The 23,001-nt window shown below is 30.1% G+C and overlaps 1 protein-coding gene across 1 annotated transcript in view; it reads left to right on the top strand.

The window, feature by feature from the left end:
• Window positions 1-23,001, top strand: part of LOC123294959 — an 87,903-nt gene that overhangs the window by 37,586 nt on the left and 27,316 nt on the right. The window contains exon 4 of the mRNA XM_044876145.1: window positions 20,486-20,777. Coding sequence (XP_044732080.1) covers window positions 20,486-20,777 — 292 coding nt within the window. The remainder of the gene's footprint in view (window positions 1-20,485; window positions 20,778-23,001) is intronic.

Genomic DNA, 23,001 nt, shown 5'->3' with positions numbered 1-23,001 from the left:
TAATGAAAATATCATTTACGCATCCATTATACCTACTATAAAATACAATATTTATATGTTTGAAATTTCTTTTCGACCTCTGTATACAGCTCAGTTTGGTCAAACCTCCTAGCCCCCCCTCCCCAATGATCAACAAATTATCTTTTCACACCATTATGCTCCAGTCAAAAGTAGATTTGTTAATGGATTTAAGGATATACGAACGTCAGGGAAATTTTGGATTTTGGAAATGCTTGAGTATTTTAAGCATTTTTACGAAAGTCGTTAGCTTTCGGAAATAAAAATAAGAGAAATCGAAAATAAATACGGTAGTAACAGAATAGGGCTTCAGTAAAATTGCCAATGGCAATAGAAGACATTCGCCTGTGTGTAGGTACATGAATTTGAAATGAAATTCAAGTTTCAAGGTCATTAGACCTTGTTAACTTTCAAGATCATTTGAAGATCAAGGTCAAATGATCTTGAAAGTTAACACAGACGGACTGAAACAATCTCTGGACTGAAAAGTTATTAACACAGACGAATAATTTTATTATCCTTGATGACTTTTGCCCACAAAATTTTCCAAAAACTTGTGTATTTTCTTTCGATTAAATGCAAAAATGTCACTCACTAATCTTGTATATAGATGTTGTATGGCGTTGACATACGATATATTTTCTTAAACAGTGGTATAATATGCATATATTATTTCACTTTTCGAACTGAACGATTGAATGGAAAACTCTTTTTTGAATTCATTTGCATAATTGGGTTCATAAACTATATAAATTGTCCGTTTTATTACAACATTTGTAGGTAATTGCACTTTGTTTTATATTTTTTAATTCTATTTTTATGTAATTGAAGAGTTTTTTTTTTTTAAAAAAAAGAAGCACTTGGAAAATTATTATAAAAGGATTATATCATAAAGTCTACCTACTAGCAGCTACCCGAACGCTTCGTAGTACAAAGACAACTTTATACATAAACATCTCTTGATAATAATATGGATCATAAAAGCAACATCGATCCAAAACCCATAAATTTTTTCGGGAGGATTTAAACTTTTTCCTAGTTCGATTAAAATAGCTTCTATTCTTTTGTTCATTATTTTTCTCGAGTTGTAATTTTCAAGAATTTTCAACAGATTTCACCGAATGAAAAGTTTGAAGAAAGAAGTTGCTGTTTAACAAAGGCAAATTAATTTTTTTTTTCGGTGAATGATAGTTCAAAGTCCCTTGATCACAATAAACACAGTTTTGGGGCGTCTTTTTGGGGCAAGATTTTCAATTATTTCATTTTAAAATTGTGATTTTTAACACAGTATCTTATGGAAGAAGTCACAATAATGTTAATTATACAAAAAAGTTTTCATCATGAAGAAAATTTATCACAGATTCTGTTTATGCAAAAAAGTGTTACCTTACGGCGTTTTCCAAAAAGAAAACATAAAAAAACTTTGGTTTTCTACGCTTTTTCGATATTTTTAGAGCATTTTTTTACATTTGCGTGATACAAATTGCCTAGTTGACTAGTTACGTTACAGCCGAACCACTTTAAATCATTTTTTGGGAAAACTTATGGAATAAATCTCCAGCGAAAAATATTGGATATGCTTCGACTGTTTTTATTAACAAATTGTATGTTCGAATGTTCAAATGTGAATTTATTTACAAGAACGCGACGTATATTTCAATAGTTTAAAGAACAAATTTAAAACTTTTTTTTACTATCAATAAAAATACATAATTAATGTAATATATATATATCAAGTAGTTTTTGAAAAACACTCGTAAAGTATTAGAGATAGATTTAAAACTTTGTACTTTCATTTGTGAAACTTTTCAAACAAACCGTCCTTTTATATAAATAAAAAGAAAAAATAAAGTTTTCGATTTTTTAACAAATCGTATAATGTAAATCTTATAGATAAAAACAAGTGAAAACAAACAATTGACTGAGTTAATTGTTGAAATACCATGCATAGTCAGTGATGATTTCTTTATCACATTACACATACAAACATGTGACACATACATAACTGATAATCAAGTATAGTACATATTATAAAATTTCCGCCTAATTGGCGCCCTCACGGGTAAACAGTGATATTTACGAAAAAATGTTTCAAACAAAAGTTGTTTAATTTTTGATAAGGAACATTTTTTACATTCAAACTTTTGTTCTATCTCTAACGGTTTACAAGATGGGTTCTACGGACCCAAGACCCAATTGACCTATGATGCTCATTTACGAACTTGACCTCACTTTTTATGCCCTGAGTACGCTGTAAAAATTTCAGCTCGATATCTTTTTTCGTTTTTGAGTTATCCTGTCCACAGACGGACGGACGGACAACCGGAAATGGACAAATTAGGTGATTTTATGAACACCTATGACAAATTTTTTTTCCTAGCATCATTATTTTTAAGCGTTACAAACTTGGGACTAAACTTAATATACTATGTATATTTCATATAAACATGGTATAAAACAAGTGAAAACAAACAATTGACTGAATTAACTGTTGAAATACCATATATACAACGTGTTCTGTTATTAACTGCAGAAACCTAACTTCCCAAAATAAGCTCATCAAGAGCAACAAAAAAACTCTTTTCCAAATTTGGATCTGAGCCTTAGTTTGGGAGCTACAGGTATGACAAAAATTGATAAATTTGATTATTCACTGGCTATCATTCGATAAGCAGTAGCCAATGATATTTAGAAGATATTAGTAAATTTTTTTAAATAACATTCAACTGAGGTAGGGATTTTTAAAAATTATAACATGGTTTGATTGGATTAAATTGTTTTGAAAAAACATTAAATTATTGTACGTAAACAAAAAAACTATGTGACAATGGGTGTGGTTTGTTTGCTTAGATCCAATGATAAGTTGTTTACTTATAATTATTATTATTTTTCTCAGAATAATAGAATAAAAATATTAAAAGTGGGACAGTTTAATAATTTTATACATTTTTTATTCTATTATTCTGAGAAAAATAATAATAATTATAAGTAAACAACTTATCATTGGATCTAAGCAAACAAACCACACCCATTGTCACATAGTTTTTTTGTTTACGTACAATAATTTAATGTTTTTTCAAAACAATTTAATCCAATCAAACCATGTTATAATTTTTAAAAATCCCTACCTCAGTTGAATGTTATTTAAAAAAATTTACTAATATCTTCTAAATATCATTGGCTACTGCTTATCGAATGATAGCCAGTGAATAATCAAATTTATCAATTTTTGTCATACCTGTAGCTCCCAAACTAAGGCTCAGATCCAAATTTGGAAAAGAGTTTTTTTGTTGCTCTTGATGAGCTTATTTTGGGAAGTTAGGTTTCTGCAGTTAATAACAGAACACGTTGTATATAGACATAATAAATTGTTTATTTACAAATTGAACCATTTCGTTAATTAAATGAAATGGTTCAAGTGAAAGTGGATTAAAAAAATTAATAAATAGGCAACTTGAATTACGTATATGTGAGTGTCTGTCAAATGATTGAAAAGTTTTTATACAAGTATTACATATACATACTACAAGTTGGCTATTTATTAATTTTTTAAGTCAACTCATGATTTACGAACGATATTTGACACCTTCAGAAACATATTCTACTAGGTTATAGCACAATGCGAGTGGTTGGTTCATTTCATTTTCCTTAATCTGTCACATCTTTGACTGTACTATATTTTAAAATGTATTCAATGCTTTAAAATCTACTTACTGCTGCTAAAAGCGCTTTGACTGTGGATATAGAGCAATACAAAAAAAAAAAAGATCAAAGAGAAAACAGTATTCACAAAACATGCGAGCAATATTTCCATATTTCCGATAAAAACAAATACATAAGTATATGAAATGAAATGAAACACACAAAAAAGCAAAAATGAAGTATCTATCCATGTTCGAACGTATAATATGATATCTACAAATTGTGAGCATTTTCAAAATGACTAATGTAAACATTACAATTCTATTTACATGCAATATAATGATAAGGGAAGACAGATTCGTAGACACAGGTTCGATTACTGTAACCCAATAAGTTTGTAAAATATTCAAAGCGGAGCTGTATATATCAAAGGACCCTAGGTGATAAGATGTCAAATTTCGAAGCTCAATTGGTTATGCGTTAGTTTTGATCATGCTAATTAAAAGTTTTTATGAGTTCAACCCTCAAAAAACCCTTCCCTTTTGAATCCTTCATGTAGGCATAACCTTAGAAGGGCCGAAGTTCGAAAAGGAAAGGTTTTTGAGAGGTGAGTCCATAATAACCTTGACCTGTGTTGCTCATTTACGAAATCGTTCTCACTTTTTACGTCCTGAGCACGCCATAAAAACTTCAGCTTGATATCTCTATTCGTTTTTTAGTTATCGTGTTTTCAGACAGGCAAACAGACACACAGACAACCGGACATGGACTAATTAGGTGATTTTATACTAAAATTTTGTTTGTAGCATCAATATCTTAAGTGTTATATTTAAAGCGTTATATTTCAATAAACATGGTATCAAAATTAATCATTTTTAAACAAATTGAAATAATTCCCCTCAAAAATTTACCAAACTTTCTGTATCTAGGTATTATTTGGGTACAATATAGGATCGGTATAAGTATAACAATAATTCTATTGTTTTTATTGGTTGTTCGCGTATATTTGATAGCTCATTTATCTTATGTGATTGACAGAATGATTGTAAATTTGTATTTTGTTCGCACGAAGGAAAGGAAAATGAAACTGAATTGATATGTTTGTCTTTTTGATAAAAAGAATAAATACCTATCGTTTGACATTTGTTTGAATTTAAAAAAAGGAACCTCATCAGATACCAACTGAATATATATTTATTTTTCTCACCTCCGTGCAGAAAGTTTCAACTTTCATTCCACTGTGCAAAAGAAAGTTGCAACTTCCTGCCTTCGACGGGGAGAAAAATAGTATATCCACCACGGGAGTAAGTAAAGAATATCTCAGATCTCTTAGGTTTGTCTTAGGTACCTCACGTAAGACAGAAAACCATTAGCTGTTATTAAGGTTCTTTTTAACTTCATGAGGCTTATAATATTTACAAAAGCGAATTCTAAATTATTCTTCTCACAAGTAGTATGTGAGAAATGTTCTTTATAGCACGAAAATCTGGAACTGAATTTAGGTAATCGTTGTAAAGAAAATTCGAAACAATGGTTATAAAACTTCTAACTAATCAGTCAATCATTGTAAGAATAATTCTACCTGATCAGTCAGTGTTTCGTTTCACATCTGCCAGACGTCCAGCGAAGGCTCACAATTTTTTTGAATCATTAAATCCATATCTAATAATATATATTAATAAATCTCTTAGACTATTACGATCTAGATATTACAATAAGATTTTTTTAATTCATTTCATTTTTTTTATTTTAAACCATTTCCAGAAAGAATGTTTCATAATAAATCTTGAAGACATTAGTGTATAACTTGCTGGAGCTTCTTGCTTTTAGCTTTAAAAATATGTATTTAATTTTTCATCAAGATTGTCAACGTAATGCATTAATCAAACTTGTAGCAAAAAAAAATCTGTAGTGAATAAAAAATTATACTCATGAAAATTTTGTTAAAACTTTCTTCAACTTTTTTATAATATAAGGAAAATGTATCTTAGTAATGGAAAATAGTAGATTAGTCCAATAAAATGAAGATTTAAACTACCCTCAAAACGGAAACCTATACACTTTTTCTACGCCTGAATTAAAATTAAAGTTGAAAAGAAAACAAATCAAGTCTACTAGTTTACATAGTGACTTTAACAGTTGAGACCCATGATTGGGAAGATTTGAGTCGGTCTATAGATTTTAATGGGTCCCGATTGTTAAAGTCGCTATGTGAAGAACTATACTTTTTTTTCTTTTCGCAAAACGCAATCAATTTATAATAAATTTATTAATAAATATTTAATAAACTTAAACATAATAAATTCTTCGTCTAAAAGTAAATATATACTTATTTATGAATGTTCAAACAAAATAATATACAGAGTGTTAAGTTTGCTACTTATGGAAAACTTTTTTATTATAAGGTTTACGAAAATAAATTATTCTTTATAAAAATCTCTGTTTTCAAAAATATTAACATTCAGCTATTCACTTTCGACATCGAATGAAAAGGGTCCCACCAATTCAGAAAGTTCGATAGTTATGTTCGTTTAGAAATGTAAAAATAAAAAATTTTTCCATATGTAGCCAACTTAAGTTGACACTCTGTATATTATGATGTATATGACAATAATATATATGTATATATTTATATATATTGTATAAAATATAAATATATATAAAGAAGGAGACTATCTACCCTGAAACACACTAACTATAGGTAAACTTTTGAATATTCTTCTATACTTTTTTTTTTCAATTTAAGTGTTTTTCATTTCACTGACAGTAAACAACTAAACAACACAAAAGACATACAATATGACAAATACAAATAACAAATAATATGGTTTGCTTTTAAAAGTCTTCATAAAATTATTTATTCTACATTATATTTATATAAATACAAAGTATATGTCTTTAACTTATATCAGCAACACTCTTGGTCCAGAGAAATAAGACAATAAAAAGTCGATCTGCTTAAAAAATCCAAATGAAGTATTATCAACGCGATTATCTTTATTTGGATGTAAGAAAGGACATATGAAAAAATCACTGCATAATCATGTGCGCAAAAATAAAAACATATAGAGGTCAAAGGTCGCGAAAATAGGTTGTTTTCCAAATATTAAGTTTATCGGAAAGTGTTCTGTACAAAACATCTGTAGAAGTTATAATTCTCAAAATATTTGGCTGACAAGTGAAATTTACAAAATTTAAAAAACCCCGAAAAAATTTTCGGGTACAGAACCCTAAACTCGCTCTCGAAACATATGTTAGAACTCTATCTATTAAATTAGCTCCCACTCAAGAAAAGCTTGCGAGGATGCCATACCAAGAAGGTCTTAACAGATTAGGAGATAATCTGAAAAACGAACAATTAAAGGCATGGACCAGCTACGAGGGAGAGTGAATCGCCAAAAGCCTGTTGGGTGAAGGAAACTCACTCGGTAACAGAGCCGAGGAGATCTTGAAACTAAACAGAGCTGATATTAGAGTCATTGTAGAGTTACTCACAGGGCATGATAACCTCAACAAGTTCCAACATCAGGTTGGAAAAAGACAATTTCTCGCGTGTGACAGATGCGGAGAAAATTCAGAAGAAATATCGATCCACTTTCTCTGTTACTGCCCGGCGCTCATACAGCAGCGAAGGAAATCGTTTGGTCCGGCCATAGTCGAACCAGAAGAAATTAGGAAACTCAGCGCTAGGCAAATCCTGGGTTTCAGTACATCAGTTGGTTATAATAGCCACTGACAAGTGTAGCGGGGATAGAGTACAAGGGTCTATTTGGCTAGGTGCTCTGAGCTATTGCTTCGAGGCCCGATGCTCGAGCATGGCCCGCTAACCTCCATATCCTTACCCATACCCATCTATTAAATTACATGTTTCCTTAAAGCAATTTCCAAACTGAGCCGATTTTGACAATCATCGCCAATTTTTAGTTTTTTTTGGGTACGAAACCCTAAACTCGAGCTTGAAACATAGCTAAAAACAATATCCATTAAATTAGCTTTCATACGAAACAAAAAAAATTAAAATCGGTTCATCCGTTTAGACTACAATGCCTCATACAGACAGAGACACACACACATATAGCCGCCAATCTTATAACACCTTTTTTTTTTGTTCGGAGGTTAAACAAATATCATATTAAATAAATAAGATATTTAAAAAAAATATTAAAATATTTTAAATTTTTGGAGTAGAACGTTAAAAACTGGTCACCCGGTATACGGTAAACAATATTATATACCAGAAAAAAGAAAAATTAAAATATGAAAAAACAAAACTTTGTTTTATCCTTATATTTTTTTCTTAATGAAGAAACTTTTGCCATATATTTTCTACAGCCATGGATAAAACATAAATTTGTTTTCTTATATTTATGTATAAAAAATTGAATTTTTATTTTATTTATGTTATTTAAATCATAGTGGATTAAAAAAGTGTACGATTGGGAGAAAAATTTAGTTTGCAAAGGACAAAAAAATCATTTTTCATAGACATTTGTTTTATTCATAATCATAAGTGAAAACAAAATTTTAAAAATCCGCGACAAATTTCTCGGTTACGGTCTCGGTTCTTTTTTTCAATTTTTTTCAAGTTCGGAACCCTAAATTCGCACTGAAAACATAGCTAAGAACATTTTCCATTAAATTACCTTTCAAACGAAACAAAATCTGAAGCACAAGTTTTTTTGGTTCGAGCGTTAATTAAATAATAAAATTTAACGATGGTATATTCGAAAAAGTTTTGGTAAGGTAAAATCATTAAAAGACAATAATGATTTACTAAGAACAAAACACGATCGTTATTTAGAGACTGATTATAGAATTTCTGTGTAAGTCTTACCCCAACCAACCAATAAACCGCCCGCCGCTGAAGTGGGTTCGTGTGTATATAATATATATGTATGTATTAGCAAGGAGCATACCAGGTGGAAAGAATCGAGCTAAATCGATCGCGCAGCGGTGTTATATTGTGGTGGTGTTATAAAATTTGCAATAAATCATTCGCTTTATTTCTATTTTCAAATAGTATAAATAGAAATTGTGAAAATTAGAGACGAATTTAAAGATCTCTTAACTTGAACAGTGTTTTCCAACATGGGTCAAGCAACTTCTTAAAAAAACGTTCCCTTAAGTAGAGCGATGATTAAAGAAAGGGGACAAGATTTCGCGAGAAGGCTCGATATTCATAATTTTTTGCATTTTGGCCTCTATTAATGGAACCCTCTGTAAATGAGACACATACTTATTTATACTTAAATATCTGAGACACTGTGTAAGTTTAATACATCTAACCAGGTTTCAATGTATTATTAAATTTTCAATGTAAAACTTATATACAATCTATAAACTTATATATCCATGCGTACAATTATATCAAGAAAGTAGTATGTCGATACTATGGTAACTCCTTGAAATAAAACTCATGCAGGTAGCGAATATCATATACTATTCTTATTATGATTAAGAGATGATGTTTTAATAATGTAGTAAAACGATTCATTTTAGTTTCTTCATACAAGCGTTATGAAATGAGTTTCATACAAAAACCTTTCGTATAATAATAATAACAATAATAATAGACAGCTATCGTTTGAAGATAATACTTTAGACGAATAGAACGTGGAACGACAGACTTACATAGAGTCAGCCGCCGTATTGTATAAGAATCATCCGTTTTGTTTAAAAGTGATATTCTGTTCTTTGAAAGTTATACCGTTCTCATTCAGGAGAAAGTAGTGAAGGTCTTTCTACTGAAATTTATTTTAGTTATGATGAAAATTACTTATTTATTATTGGTGTTTGTTTACTCTCTTGTACACAAATTTATTTATGGGGTAACATTTGGGCCATGGGCATCGTCAAGGGGATTGCAGGTAGGAGCAGCTTGTTGAAATCTATTGAGCCGTTTGCAGGTAATAACGAAATTTACAAACTAAAATACATACATACAATATACGGGCGAAAAACATAACCGCTCCTTGACAGTCGGGTAAAAAGAAGATTAACAATGACAGCAAATATTAAATTATTTGTAGAAATTTTATTTTAAACCATTAACAACATCAAACCAATTTTATTAAAGCTTTATTTTTCTCAAAGAAAAATGTATCTCTGAATCAAACGAATTGAACACACATTGAACAAAAAAAAACTAAAAAGGCCTTAATTTTCATCCAGCGGTGTATATAGTGATGCGGAAATGCTTTGTAAGTAAAGGGCAGGTGTTTGTTATTAAAACGATTTTCTACGTTTTTCCATATTTGTCTGTAATTTTCTCGGAAACTATGCATTTTGGAGAAAAAATAAGTCTGTCCAAACCTGTCGTGGGTAAAATTTTTGAACAATTTTCCGTATTTTTGCTAGTTTTTTTTAATTTTTCTTAAAAACCGTGCATTTTAGGAAAAAAAAAAATCAAAAAAGCCTAAATGAAAAAAAAATTCCTTATAAGAAAATTAATAACTTTTGTCTGAAACATTTTTTCGTAAAAATCACTGTTTACCCTTGAGACCGCAAATTAGGCGCAAATTATATAGTATGTATTATATGAGAATATCATTTCTGCGTGGCTATCTAAGAGTGGCTATCTTTCTTTACTTATATGACGTAAAAAACAAACGATTCCCTAATCAACACTGTCTATACATGGTTTTTCAACACTTAACTCAGTCAATTTTTTTTATTTATTTTAGTATACAATATTTTATTGTGGTATTTATTTGTTACTTTATTAACTAGATCTCTATTCGAAGTTGACAAAAGATTCATTCGAATAATTTCAGAGGTATTCAGGTATAATTACATTGTATTGAATTGGAATGTACATACAAATATAAATGGGAATAATGTATATTATTATATGCAGACTACCATCGTACAAAAAGCAAGTAAAATTTATAATATTAGTGCTTTTAAAAAGTAGGAAACAATGGTACTATACTCACTCAGTCACTCACACTGCAAACCCATTCAATATACTATAAAAATAATTTCAGTCAGCCATATTTATAAAGCTGTTTTAATACATTAAAAAATATGAATATATTATAAATGAGAAAGTAAGGATGTTTGTTTGTTTGTTTGTTTTTTAAATATGGCTATAATTTAATAGCACATGAGCTATAATTTATAAAGATATATTTTTAAAAAATTATAAAAATTAAATTTAATATGGCATTTCCTATTCTAAATTTTCACAGAAATCTTTAATTTGTGGTTCAAAATGATGATGGAGCAGATCTACGATCTTCATTTTGAGCCATAAATTAAAGATTTCTGTAAAAATTTAAAATAGTAAATGTCAAACAATTCATGGCTACCTTTTCTGATATACTCCATGAATAATGATACCTTTTAGCTGTGTAAAACAATCCCTTCAAGTGTTATGGAAGGGGTAAATGTGAGATTAAGAGAGGTGGAGGCTATAAAGCGGTGGTTTATACTTTTAAGCCTAGCAAAGCGTGCGGGTATGAAGCTAGTATGGATATAAAATATCCCTATACAGTGCGTTTATTTCAAAAGTATCCACCCTTAATAACTCTTGATCTGATGTGATCATTGTTTTAGTGAAAACTTCGATTTAGATATCGAAGAGGAAGTTCCGAAATGGTACCTAGAGAAATTTAGGCCTCATTCCTTCACCCCCACCTACCCCGACTTTGAAACTTCAAATAGCATCTCCTATGATAACAATTTTAATATTTCCAGCATTCAAGAAGTAAATTAGTTTGTTCGTACAGCCATTAAAATGTATCTAATTATTCTGATAATTATTATCAACAAGTTTTAAATAAAGTTACTTAAATTCGATTAAGAAAGTTAATAAACACAGAATATAATATAGGAAAACTTGTCAAGTGCGTGTTGAACTCACATAAAGAAGGTTCCGTCATGAATCATCTCCTAAGCTCTCAAAATCTCACCCAAAAGATGCGCTAGAATAGACTACAAGCCCATGCTTAAATTTTACCCACTAGTTAAATCATGTTGAAAAAGATGCTCATATAAAAATAAGTTTAAGTAAGATGACTTCAGTTTTGCGCGGTCACAAGTACAAATGGGAAGTTACAGTGAAATATTTTTGTACGGTTTTCTTTGGTGTGCTAGAAACTTATAAAATAAAACGGGAAAACCTAGTACCGTCAATTTTCGAAGCCCTACGTGGTTTACTTCTGAACGGCATTCATGTAATTCGATTCAAATACTTATGCAGAGTTAGTATCTAGTAACGCCGTACGAATTTACCGGTGCAGAGGTGAGACACCAGCATTCGCCTGTACCGCGCCGACGCCATGGTGCTTAAACTTACTTTTACATTTAGCAGCATACAGGAACATTATACCTGGTAGGTTATTTCACCCGAAAATCTTAGCATGGGCGCGACAAACTCATGCAACATAAGTAAGCTATAATGATCGGAATTACTGTTCATTATTTGTGTGGCGGCCATTTTGGAATTATCCATTTATATTATCATTTTATAGCGGCAATAGTTATACACATTCTGTCAAAATTTCAGCTATCTATCTATTGCATTTTACGAGATAGAGCTTGATATAGAAAACGATAATCCATTTTTTGGAAATCCGAGATAAAGAGAGTAATGGTCAATTTTACTAACTTAATCACCTAATCAAAACTCGATTGTTTATAGATCCATGATGTGGTCACCAAACCCAATATAAATACCAAATTTTTGGTAATTTGGAAAGACAAATAGACGGAAAGACGCCGGAGTAATCATCATATGGTTCCTTTTTTCATTTTTCATGGATGAATGGAACCCTAAATAATAAATAAGAAATAAGAAAAAGTAATCATCATTATTTCACAATGAAACATGACAAGTAGTGAATACTTGTTGACGTGGAATATATAATTAAATTTCTATCTTGTTTATAAAAGAAAATAACAAAAATAAAAACAACATAGTATTATTATTTATATATTACAATGCATTTATATGTATATATCTTGGAAAAACAAAACAAAATTATATAAAACTTCATCCTTCGCGTCGTCGTACGTCTTCACACATTATATACTTAACTCACAAGACTTTTTTTACTCAATCCTGATTGATGAAATATATACTTTACTTTTATAATATGGTAGAAGATACAAATCTTGTTATACTTTCCAATTCTATGATTCTATGAAACAAAAACCATACAAAATGTACAGAGTGAATCAACTTCTGATGCCATAATCATGATGTCATCATAAATGATAACAAATCAAAAATGAAATCATCAGTGTTTAATCATTAATTTTTATTAATTTTATACCTTCAGTCAACTTTAATATTGATCGTTGCATTGAATTAACAATTTATTGTATATTAACAAATAGAAACATTTGCACCATTAACTCATGCCTTATTAATGATATTTGACGTCTAAGAAATACAGTTTACCAGGTTTTAGCAAAAACTGAGCCATGAATTATTTCATTTTCCTTTATTAGCTGATTTTTGTAGCATTATTGTACCATTAGTACAATTAAACTAAATATCTAAAAGGAAAACAAATTAATGCATCTTTGAAATTTTCCACTATTTTTTATTAGGGAGTACACACTTCGTAAGAATAGTCGACCTATCAGAGGCGTACTTAACTCCCTTTTTTGAGGAGTAGTTGGGGGGGTTTTAATCAGTTTTATATCAGAAGTTATATTTATGGAAAGATCTATTTGTGCACATTTTCCTTTTTTTCGACTTGCCAGCTACAAAATTGACTGAGATATGCCAATTTTAAAATGAAATTTATTTGCTCATTCAATCAAATGAAGAACTATCTTGCATATCGTTTGGAATAGAACAAAAGTTTAAATGTAAAAGTTATTCCTTATAAAAATATTAATAACTTTTATTTGAATCATTCTTTCGTAAACATTACTGTTTACCCGTGTGGGTGAAACTTCGGTGTCCATTTTCTCCAAAATTATAAAAAAAATGTATTGATTTTTATCAGGTTAAGTTCAACTTGTGGTTTTGTGAAAAATTCTAGAACAATAAATTTTTTTAATGAAATTTTTTATCAATAGAATTTTCAAAGGAGCTACTTGTTCTCAAATGCTTTTGATACACTCTATACGAACATAAAAAAAGAATTTGCGTCCTTTTATTTCTAGAAAACCGTAAACTAGACGTAAATAGATCAGAGGATTGTAATAGTTCAATAATACAAATTGCGTTATAAAACTATATATATATATATATATATATATATATATATATATATATATATATATATATATATATATATATATATATATATATATATTATTTGTTTTGAAATCATATCAATTGAAAAGTTGTTTATAAATCACAGTTTAGAGTAGAAAACAGACTTAGTTTTTTTATTTTTTTTCATTTGTACATCATTAATATCTATTTAATAGTTTTATTTAAAGAAAATTAGTTTAAAAAAAGTGACGGAATACGTCAGGCCTATGCCTAGAGCGGTATTTTAGGGCCGAAAAAATTTTAAAAGGGGAATCCGAATTTTTTTAATAAATGATGTAGAATAATCAAATTTTATTGGATCAAATATATATAAAACTGCGTAATCTTATTTTAATAATGTTTTATTGTACACTACACAAAAATAACATTATTTTTGTTATCTGTATATATAAAAATAAATTGCTGTGCGTTAGTCTCGCTAAAACTCAAAAACGGCTGGTCCGATTTTCAAAATTTTTTTTTTGTTTTGTTCGCTATAGTTCAGGGATGAATTAGAAAAAAAAATTGATTACCTTTTGTTTCGGACAGTTTCTTAAAAAACTAATGTAATAAAATGAATAACAAATATCTTGGGTCTTTGTCCAACTTATTACTGTGTGTCCGAAACAGTAATGAATCGTAATTGAAATGAAAAGGACAATTTCGGAATAATTAGATTCAATGCGGAATAATTTCAGAGACTGAACGGAATGAAAATGTTGGCTCTACAGTCAGATTCATAAAATATCTCGAAAATTTCTCATTTAATGGTCAAATAAACACGATTTTTGTAATTTTCGGGTCAAAATTACCTCATAAACTTAGTTTTATCGAAATCGGAAACAAAAACTTTTGTTACACTTTTTGCAATTTGTAAAAATCGAAAAAGTCACAAAAAATTCAAAAAAACACAATGTTGGGGCGATGGTCGCTGGTTTAAGAAAACTAAATTATTTCCCAACAATTAGCGAATTTTAAGAACGTTTCAGAATTATGGACTGTATGAAAAATAATATATGTACTCACCAGTTTTTTATCCAGGTTGACACTAGTTAGAATAAATAGTTGATATTTAAAGGTTTGACAGGATAAATTCAGGAGAAAGGAATTTAGGATAATTTATCAAACCTTTACGTTGAATTTGTTCACGCTTTTGCTACTGTTGGTTATTGACTTTTAATTGATGAAAATTGCAATATGCGTTAAATCACCTCAATGGCGGGAAAAGTAGAAAATGTTAAGTTCACTACACTAAATCACATATGGTTCACTTGTAATTATCAATACGAATTCAAAATTAAAATTGATTATCAAGATAAAAATCGATTAGAAATTAAACTTTAACACATTGTTAAATAGAAAATAAAATGTTGAAGGCCATGCGCTTCAACATTGAAAAAAGTTGAAAAATTGAAACTTTTGAAGATGAAAACAGAATCACTGACTCGACAACGTTTTAATTATATTTTAGATTGATTAATTAAATCAACCGAAAGAAAAAGATCCATTCAGATCGAGAAACGAATTAATAATAATTGAAAAAAGTAAAAAATTATGAACTCAAACCGGTCGACCCAAAGGGCCGACCGATTCAAATGTGTGTACAATAACAACTACCGCATAACGAAGGCTGTTATTGGCGGACGTTTGACAAAGTCAGTTGGTACCAACTTAGTATTAATTAAAATCACTAAAGAAAAAAAGTAAAAACAGTAACTTTGTGAAATGGCCCTAACACACAATTTTTGGTTGGGTTGGGTTGGGTTAGGTTGGGTTAGGTTGGGTTAGGCTGGGTTAGGCTGGGTTAGGCTGGGTTAGGCTGGGTTAGGCTGGGTTAGGTTGGGTTGGGTTGGGTTAGGTTGGGTTGGGTTGGGTTGAGTATGGGTGTGGGTGTGGGTGTGGGTTGAGTTGGGTTTTTTTTCAATTTTATTGATCTGTATATATAAAAATAAATTGCTGTGCGTTAGTCTCGCTAAAACTCAAAAACGGCTGGACCGATTTTCAAATTTTTTTTTTTGTTTTGTTCGCTATAAGTTAGGGATGGTTTAGAAAAAACTAAACGGAGCTGATATTAGAGTCATTGTAGAGTTACTCACAGGGCATGATAACCTGAACAAGTTCCAACATCAGATTGGAAAAGACTATCTCCCGCGTGTGACAGATGCGGAGAAAATTCAGAAGAAACATCGATCCACTTTCTCTGTTACTGCCCGGCGCTCATACAGCAGCGAAGGAAATGGTTTGGTTCGGCCATAGTCGAACTAGAAGAAATTAAGAAACTCAGCGCTAGGAAAATCCTGGGTTTCAGTACATCAGTTGGTTTATAATAGCCACTGAAAAGCGTAGCGGGGACAGAGTGCAAGGGTCTATTTGGCGATGCTAGAGCATGGTCCGCTAACTTCCATACCCATACCCCATAGATGAAATTTGCCAATCACATTATTTTTCATAAACATTGGTTTGGCTGTTGATTTAGGGGCTTGCTCCAGGACTGCCAGATGGAATAATTGGATACAAAAAGGGAATAATTTTGTAATTCTCTGTATTCAGCTAGTTTTATATAATAAATTTATACATTCCGCTTTTATTCTATATAGAATATCTTTAGTACACAGTAAAATGTGTAACAGATTTAGGAAAATGTATTTATACTACTCCCTTTTTTGCTAAACTTGTTAATAAACTTGACTTAAAAATATTGATAGACAACTTGTATTACGTATATGTTATAGTAATCAAAAAAATCTTATACCTCTATAGCATATACGCAATACAAGATGCCTATTTTTTAAGTCAACTTTAACATGAACCATTGCGTTTAATTAAGAAATATTTTCGCTGCTAACTCGCGATTTACGAATAATATTAGTTATCTAAGAAACAAATTCGACCAGGTTTTAGCAAAAACCGAACGGTACTAAATTGATTATTCAGATATTTTAAGCTCTATCAAGCTGAAATTTTCATAGCGTGTTCAGGACGTAGAAAGTGAGTTCGAGTTCGTAAATGATCAACATATTTCAACAGGGTCTTGAGTCCATAGGACCCATCCTTTAAGCCGTTAGAGATAAAACAAAAGTTTAAATATAAAATATGTTCATTATAAGAAAATCAACAAACATTTTTTCGTAAACATCACTATTTACCCTTGAGGGCACAAATTATATAGTATGTATTATATGGGAATATCAGTCCTGTGTGGCTATCTAAGAGTGGCTATCTTCCTTTACTTACATTACGTAAAAAACAAACGATACCGTAATCAACACTCAGTCAATTGCTTGTTTTCACTTGTTTAAACCTTTTTTTTTTTTAGTTAAGAGGAGCGTTATTTTTTGTACACTCTATATCACACACATGTTTCGAAAAAACTTGTACATTCTACACTGTGCCATATTACTTAAGTACCTAAACTTTATTGATTTTATTTTGTACCGTCAGCTTGTTAACTATACTTGACCCTTTTTGAAAAAGATCGTTCTGTAAATATGTAACATTTAAATTGATAATACAAATATTTTACAATATGGATACAAAAAAGTTGAACTCATTTGCATTCGAAAAAAAATAAATATAATATGTATATTATCCTTATTTATACCAAAAAAACTAAACAACTTGAAAACCAGTTCATAATCTAGAACCGTCTATATTATAATAATAGTGCAGCATATCACAAGTAAAGTTTACAAATATGATAAACACCCGAAAAACTTTTCGGGTGCGTCATCATGGCCTATTTATTAGTTGATCCGGGTACGGAACCCTAAACTCACTCTTGAAACATAGCTAAGAACACACTCCATTAAATTACCTTTCAAACGAAACAAACAAAATCAAAATCGGTTCATCCGCTTAGGTGATACAATTATAGGCAAACTAGGCAATTTGTATGACGTAAATGTAAAAAAATTGCCCCAAAAACATCATAATATAGGCAATTTGTATAACGTAAATGTATTAAAATGCTCTAAAAATATCGTAAAAGCGTCAAAAACCAAAGTTGACGGATTAATTTTTGTACAATTAACATTATTGTGAATTCTTTCATAAGGTACTGTATTAAAAATCACAATTTTAAAATGAGTAGCAAAAACTGTGCTTATTGTGATCAAGGGACTTGGAAATGAATATTCGCTGTACGTGCTCAAACAGCCGAACCACTTTAATTGAAATATTCTTTCATTTATAAATGAATTTGTGACAAAAAAAAATTAAAGCAACTTCTTAATTCAATTTGTTGGTGTTCAAAATATGTTGAACCAAACTTCATAAATAATACACGATTGAAGGTCTAAAAGCATTCTATAATAGTATAAATGGATAAGAATCCTGGGAGGTAACGGATCAGGAAATATGATAGAGAAACTATTAGTTAACAGATTTGTGAGCTTTAGCACAACGATGAATGGTGTATCTGTATGCTGCATAGTAGTAATCTTTAGCCTTCTTTCATTTTTTCCCTTCACGAAAGTTTATGTGTTTCATATATATGTGTGTAGGTGACACTTCAGTTGTTTCTCTCTGAAATATAAAAGTTTGAACTGATTATAATGAATAGGTATCGATAAAATCTTGATAATCAAAGTATTTTTTCTCTTTATGAAAAAAAATCAATATATATATATTATAAATGTGAAAGTAAGAATGTTAGTTTGTTTGTTTGTTACGCTTTCGCGCAGAAATTACCGAACAGATTTGAATGAAACTGTACAACAATGTAGCTCATACATCAGAATAACACATGAGCTATAATTTATGAAACGGTGGTCTTTACTTTTAAACCTAGTAAAGCGGGCGGGTATCATGCTAGTAACCTAAGGATTATACCAAATTTCACGTTTTCTGAATTGTGGTGGTACATTAATTGATGAACTAATCAATATTCGAATGCCTAGGGACCCCGGAAAAGGTCAAAAGAGAAAGTTACAAATTTGTAGGACAAGGACTTGGTTTACTAAGGGGAAATTTACCAAAATAAAAAAAAGCGGTTCAAAGAAAAATTTTATGCTTAGGTATGCACTCAAGGGGGCTCCAAGTTGACTTACGACCAAGCGGCCGTCTCATTTTCACATTATCTAGGGGCTCTGGAGGAATATAATTAGAATTGCATTAAGCCCCGGCATTAGATAATCCGGGACTGGTTGTGTACATTTAGGGGTTTTTAATTGAGCAATCGAAGTTATGGACAATGGCATTCATTATTCGTTCAATAATTTCAATATATTTTTAAAAAAAGTGGTAAACGAGTCATATAAACGATGGACGAGTCTATTAAACGGGAAACATTTCTGATGTAAAATATGTAACATATTCCGATGCTATTGAACGTATTATATGTACGCATCGAAAACGTAATGGACCAAGTTAATAGATTGAAAAATCAATGGTCCAATATGCAATGCGAATGATAAGAAAAGTTATCTACGTAAAAAATAACTGTATTATGATTTTTTTTTATTATCAGGTATCGCCATTTCAAATTGAATTTCGAAATCAAATTTAAATTGAAGGCAAAAACAAACTGACGATAACTGTTTAGGAATGAAACTGCTTTTTGAGAGTATATTGGAAACATGTCTCTGCAAACGCTGTAATGAAAACTAACGTTACCGTTTTCCGTTGCAGATTTCCTTTTGAAATTCGACGCAACGTCTAAGACTTTTAATAACTATACTGTCAATATACTACTTACATTTTCTTCAAATTAGCAAATACATGACAATGTAAGGATCTACCAATAGGAAACCTTAAATAAAAAGGAAATGTAGAAAAATTTGTGCTTCATTAAAACTATAAATTCTATAAAAAAAAATATTGAAAAAATTGACATCGGTATGAAATTATCCACAATGTCGTCACAGCTGTTTCACTTATCCCAATACCGTATTTTTCGTCAACATATGTGTGAAAAAAAATGATGTCATTTATTATAAAAACTATAGGAATTTTCGCGACAATTTTTTATCTTGTTTTCAGATAAAATGATTTCTTTTTTTCTTTTGTTAAATTATTTTTGTTATTTTTAGGATTTAGTATGGTTTATAAAAAGATTACTTTTCGTAATTCAGTTTCGAAATGCCATAATTTTGATAATCATTTTAGTTACAAAATGAGTAAAAATTATGTATGTAGACCCAATTCTTTCCGAGATAAAGCCTTTCAAAGTTTTTCATTTTCACGAGATTTGCAATTTTTTGAAAATATTCAGTCGTTCTGAATGAATTTTGTCCTTAATTCTTCGTAAATCCTTGTAAATCGGAAACAAATTGCAAAAGAATCAGATTTAAAATTCATTCGAAACGGCAAAATATTATACAAAATTTCAAAGTTCGAAAATAAAGATAAACGTAGAAAGTATTTGGTAAACAGAGACAGTTCTAGTCTAATTTAAAAACATCTGAAAAAGTTACTGTCAAAAACTAGTCCTTTAGGGTTATAATCGCCAAAATCTGAAAAAAAAACCGAAATTTTCATTGACAGCCCAATATCCCGTACTTTCAGACGACAAGGTTACTGGATTATGCTTAAATATTCAAAAATTTTACCAAAATTATTCTATAATTTTTTTTTAATTCGATATATAATTATTTTCTCTTTTTTTTTCAGTTAACATTTGACAGTTTTACAATTGGACGTTTTGTATCGTTTACACGAGATGGATGTCCAGATGGCTCATTGCAAATATCAGAAGGGGATCGTCCACAAGTGGGTGGCTCATGGTGTGGCAGCTCATGGGGGCCAGTTATATATTACAGTGAAACAAATAGTATAACAATTTCATTACGCTTATTACGCTTATCAAAAGATCAGAATGGTTATAATTTTGATTTTCGAATGGAATATAAAGTATTAAGGAAAGATGATGCCATTGTCAGATATGGAGGAATTTTACCAACAGGTAAATACTTTTATTCTAACTATTATTACACTAAAAAAAATGATTAAAATAATGGCAACCTCATTCCGAAGTTGTCCGTTTCATTTCGAAGTTGTCCGTTGAAATAAAGTAGAAGTACTTTCAAACAATTTCCTAATGATTGGAACAAGTACAGCTTAATATTTGTATTTACAATAGAATGGGATTGAATTTAAAATATGAATTCATTGATACAAAATCATTAAAATTAAATAAACAAAATCATTATTTCTCAGAAAGAGATTGATTTTAGTTTAAAGTCATTTTGATGGAAAATAAAATTGTGTAAATGAACATACCTTTAAGTTTGCTTTAAATATAGGATTTGTAGTTGCTACAAACACATATCTAGTCATGTCTAGTCTGTATGTGGTTGGCTCAACTACATGAAGATTGTTGTTACTAACTTATAGAGATTTTGAAATAAACTTATTGATCATTTTTATTATATATAACATATTTTGATTCATATATTACAACCATTAGTACCACCAGCGGGTTTTTGTGTTAAAAAAAAAATGTTCCTTGAATACTTTTGGTTGAGTATATTATGTTGATACTTCCTGTATATGGATGCAAGCTTTTTAGTTCAATAAAATAAAAGCTTAAAAATCCAATTTGTTTAATTTAAAAATGTTTCGATTCGATTGTATGATATATATATTTCATAAGCGCATAAATATCTATTTGATATTCTTAAACACTTCGTACGTTCTTTGGTTGGGTTTGCTTTGGTTTGGTTATCACGTTTAGATATATAGATATAAATTTATTTCATACATGTTCCTCATAAATACGTTGTTACATTTATACTGGGGTAATACCAACTATACGCCAATAGCTAGACCAAAAAAAAGTTGCTTCAATTTTCAACTGAACTGAATTTTTTTTATTGGTAAATGTTCAGTGGAGTCTCCAGAATGTAATGCACCATCTTGGAAAACAAATTTTATCTTCTTAAGATAGGCTACCCAGAAAATGAAATTCGTACCTTCTGTATATTATGTGTAGTTTATCTTAAGAATCAATCGACCGATTTCTTTTTAACCATGATTGAAGAGAGATTTGTATGCCCTGTCAAATCAGATATCACAAGGTAGGGCACCCCTTTGAAATTTCAAAGACAGAGTGTAATGGTGGGGGTGAAGAGATGAACCAAAAATTCTCGAGGTACCATTTTTGAACTTCCCCGTCGATATCTAAATCGAAGTGTTTTCAGTCAAAACAATAATCATATCAGGTCAAGAGTTACTAAGGGTGAATAGTTTTGAAATGAACGCACTATAAAGAAATATTGATCCCCTATTTCTTCTAGTCACTTGAGAACGAAAATTAAGGAAATTGAGTGCAAGAAATTTAAGACAAAATATTTAATGCAATAAATGGTGGAAACGCATATAAATAAGGCATTATATTAGATGTTACGATGTACAATGTATTTATTTGCGCTCCCACCATATTTGTCTAGAATTGTGAATACGTATTTGAATAGTGAACGGACTTAGCGGACTGTCTAAGCATAGTATAGCTACATTAATGAATAGGAACTGCAGGTTAATAAAACGCTAATCAATAGTACTAATTAAATAAATTGTAAGTGAAACGAAGTTCATCTTATTATCTAGTTTCTTAAAAAAAAAATGTTATTATCTACAGAAAAAGATCTCCAATATTTTTATACCATGCATATATGTAATATGCATGGTATACTAAGTTTAGTTCCAAGTTTGTAACGCTTAAAAATATTGATGCCACGCAGAAAATTTTGCTATAGGTGTTCATAGAATCACCTAATTAGTCCATTTCCGGTTGTTCGTCCGTCCGTCTGTGGACACGATAACTCAAAAACGAAAAAAGATATCGAGCTGAAATTTTTACAGCGTACTCAGAACGTAAAAAGTGAGGTCAAGTTCGTAAATCAGCATCATAGGTCAATTGGGTCTTGGGTCCGTAGGATCCATCTTGTAAACCGTTAGAGATAGAACAAAAGTTTAAATGTAAAAAATGTTCCTTATCAAAAAATAAATAAACAACTTTTGCTTGAAACATTTTTACGTAAACATCATTGTTTACCCGTAATGGTGCCAATTAGACGGAAATTTTATAGTATGTACCATACTTGAATATCAATTACGTATGTGTCACATGTATGTATGTGTTATGTGATAAAGAAATCAACACTGACTATGTATAGTATTTCAACAAT

This window comes from Chrysoperla carnea, chromosome 3 (assembly GCF_905475395.1).
Source record: "Chrysoperla carnea chromosome 3, inChrCarn1.1, whole genome shotgun sequence".
Classification (NCBI taxonomy): Eukaryota; Metazoa; Arthropoda; class Insecta; order Neuroptera; family Chrysopidae; genus Chrysoperla; species Chrysoperla carnea.
This window is presented reverse-complemented; position numbering and strand designations above follow the sequence as displayed.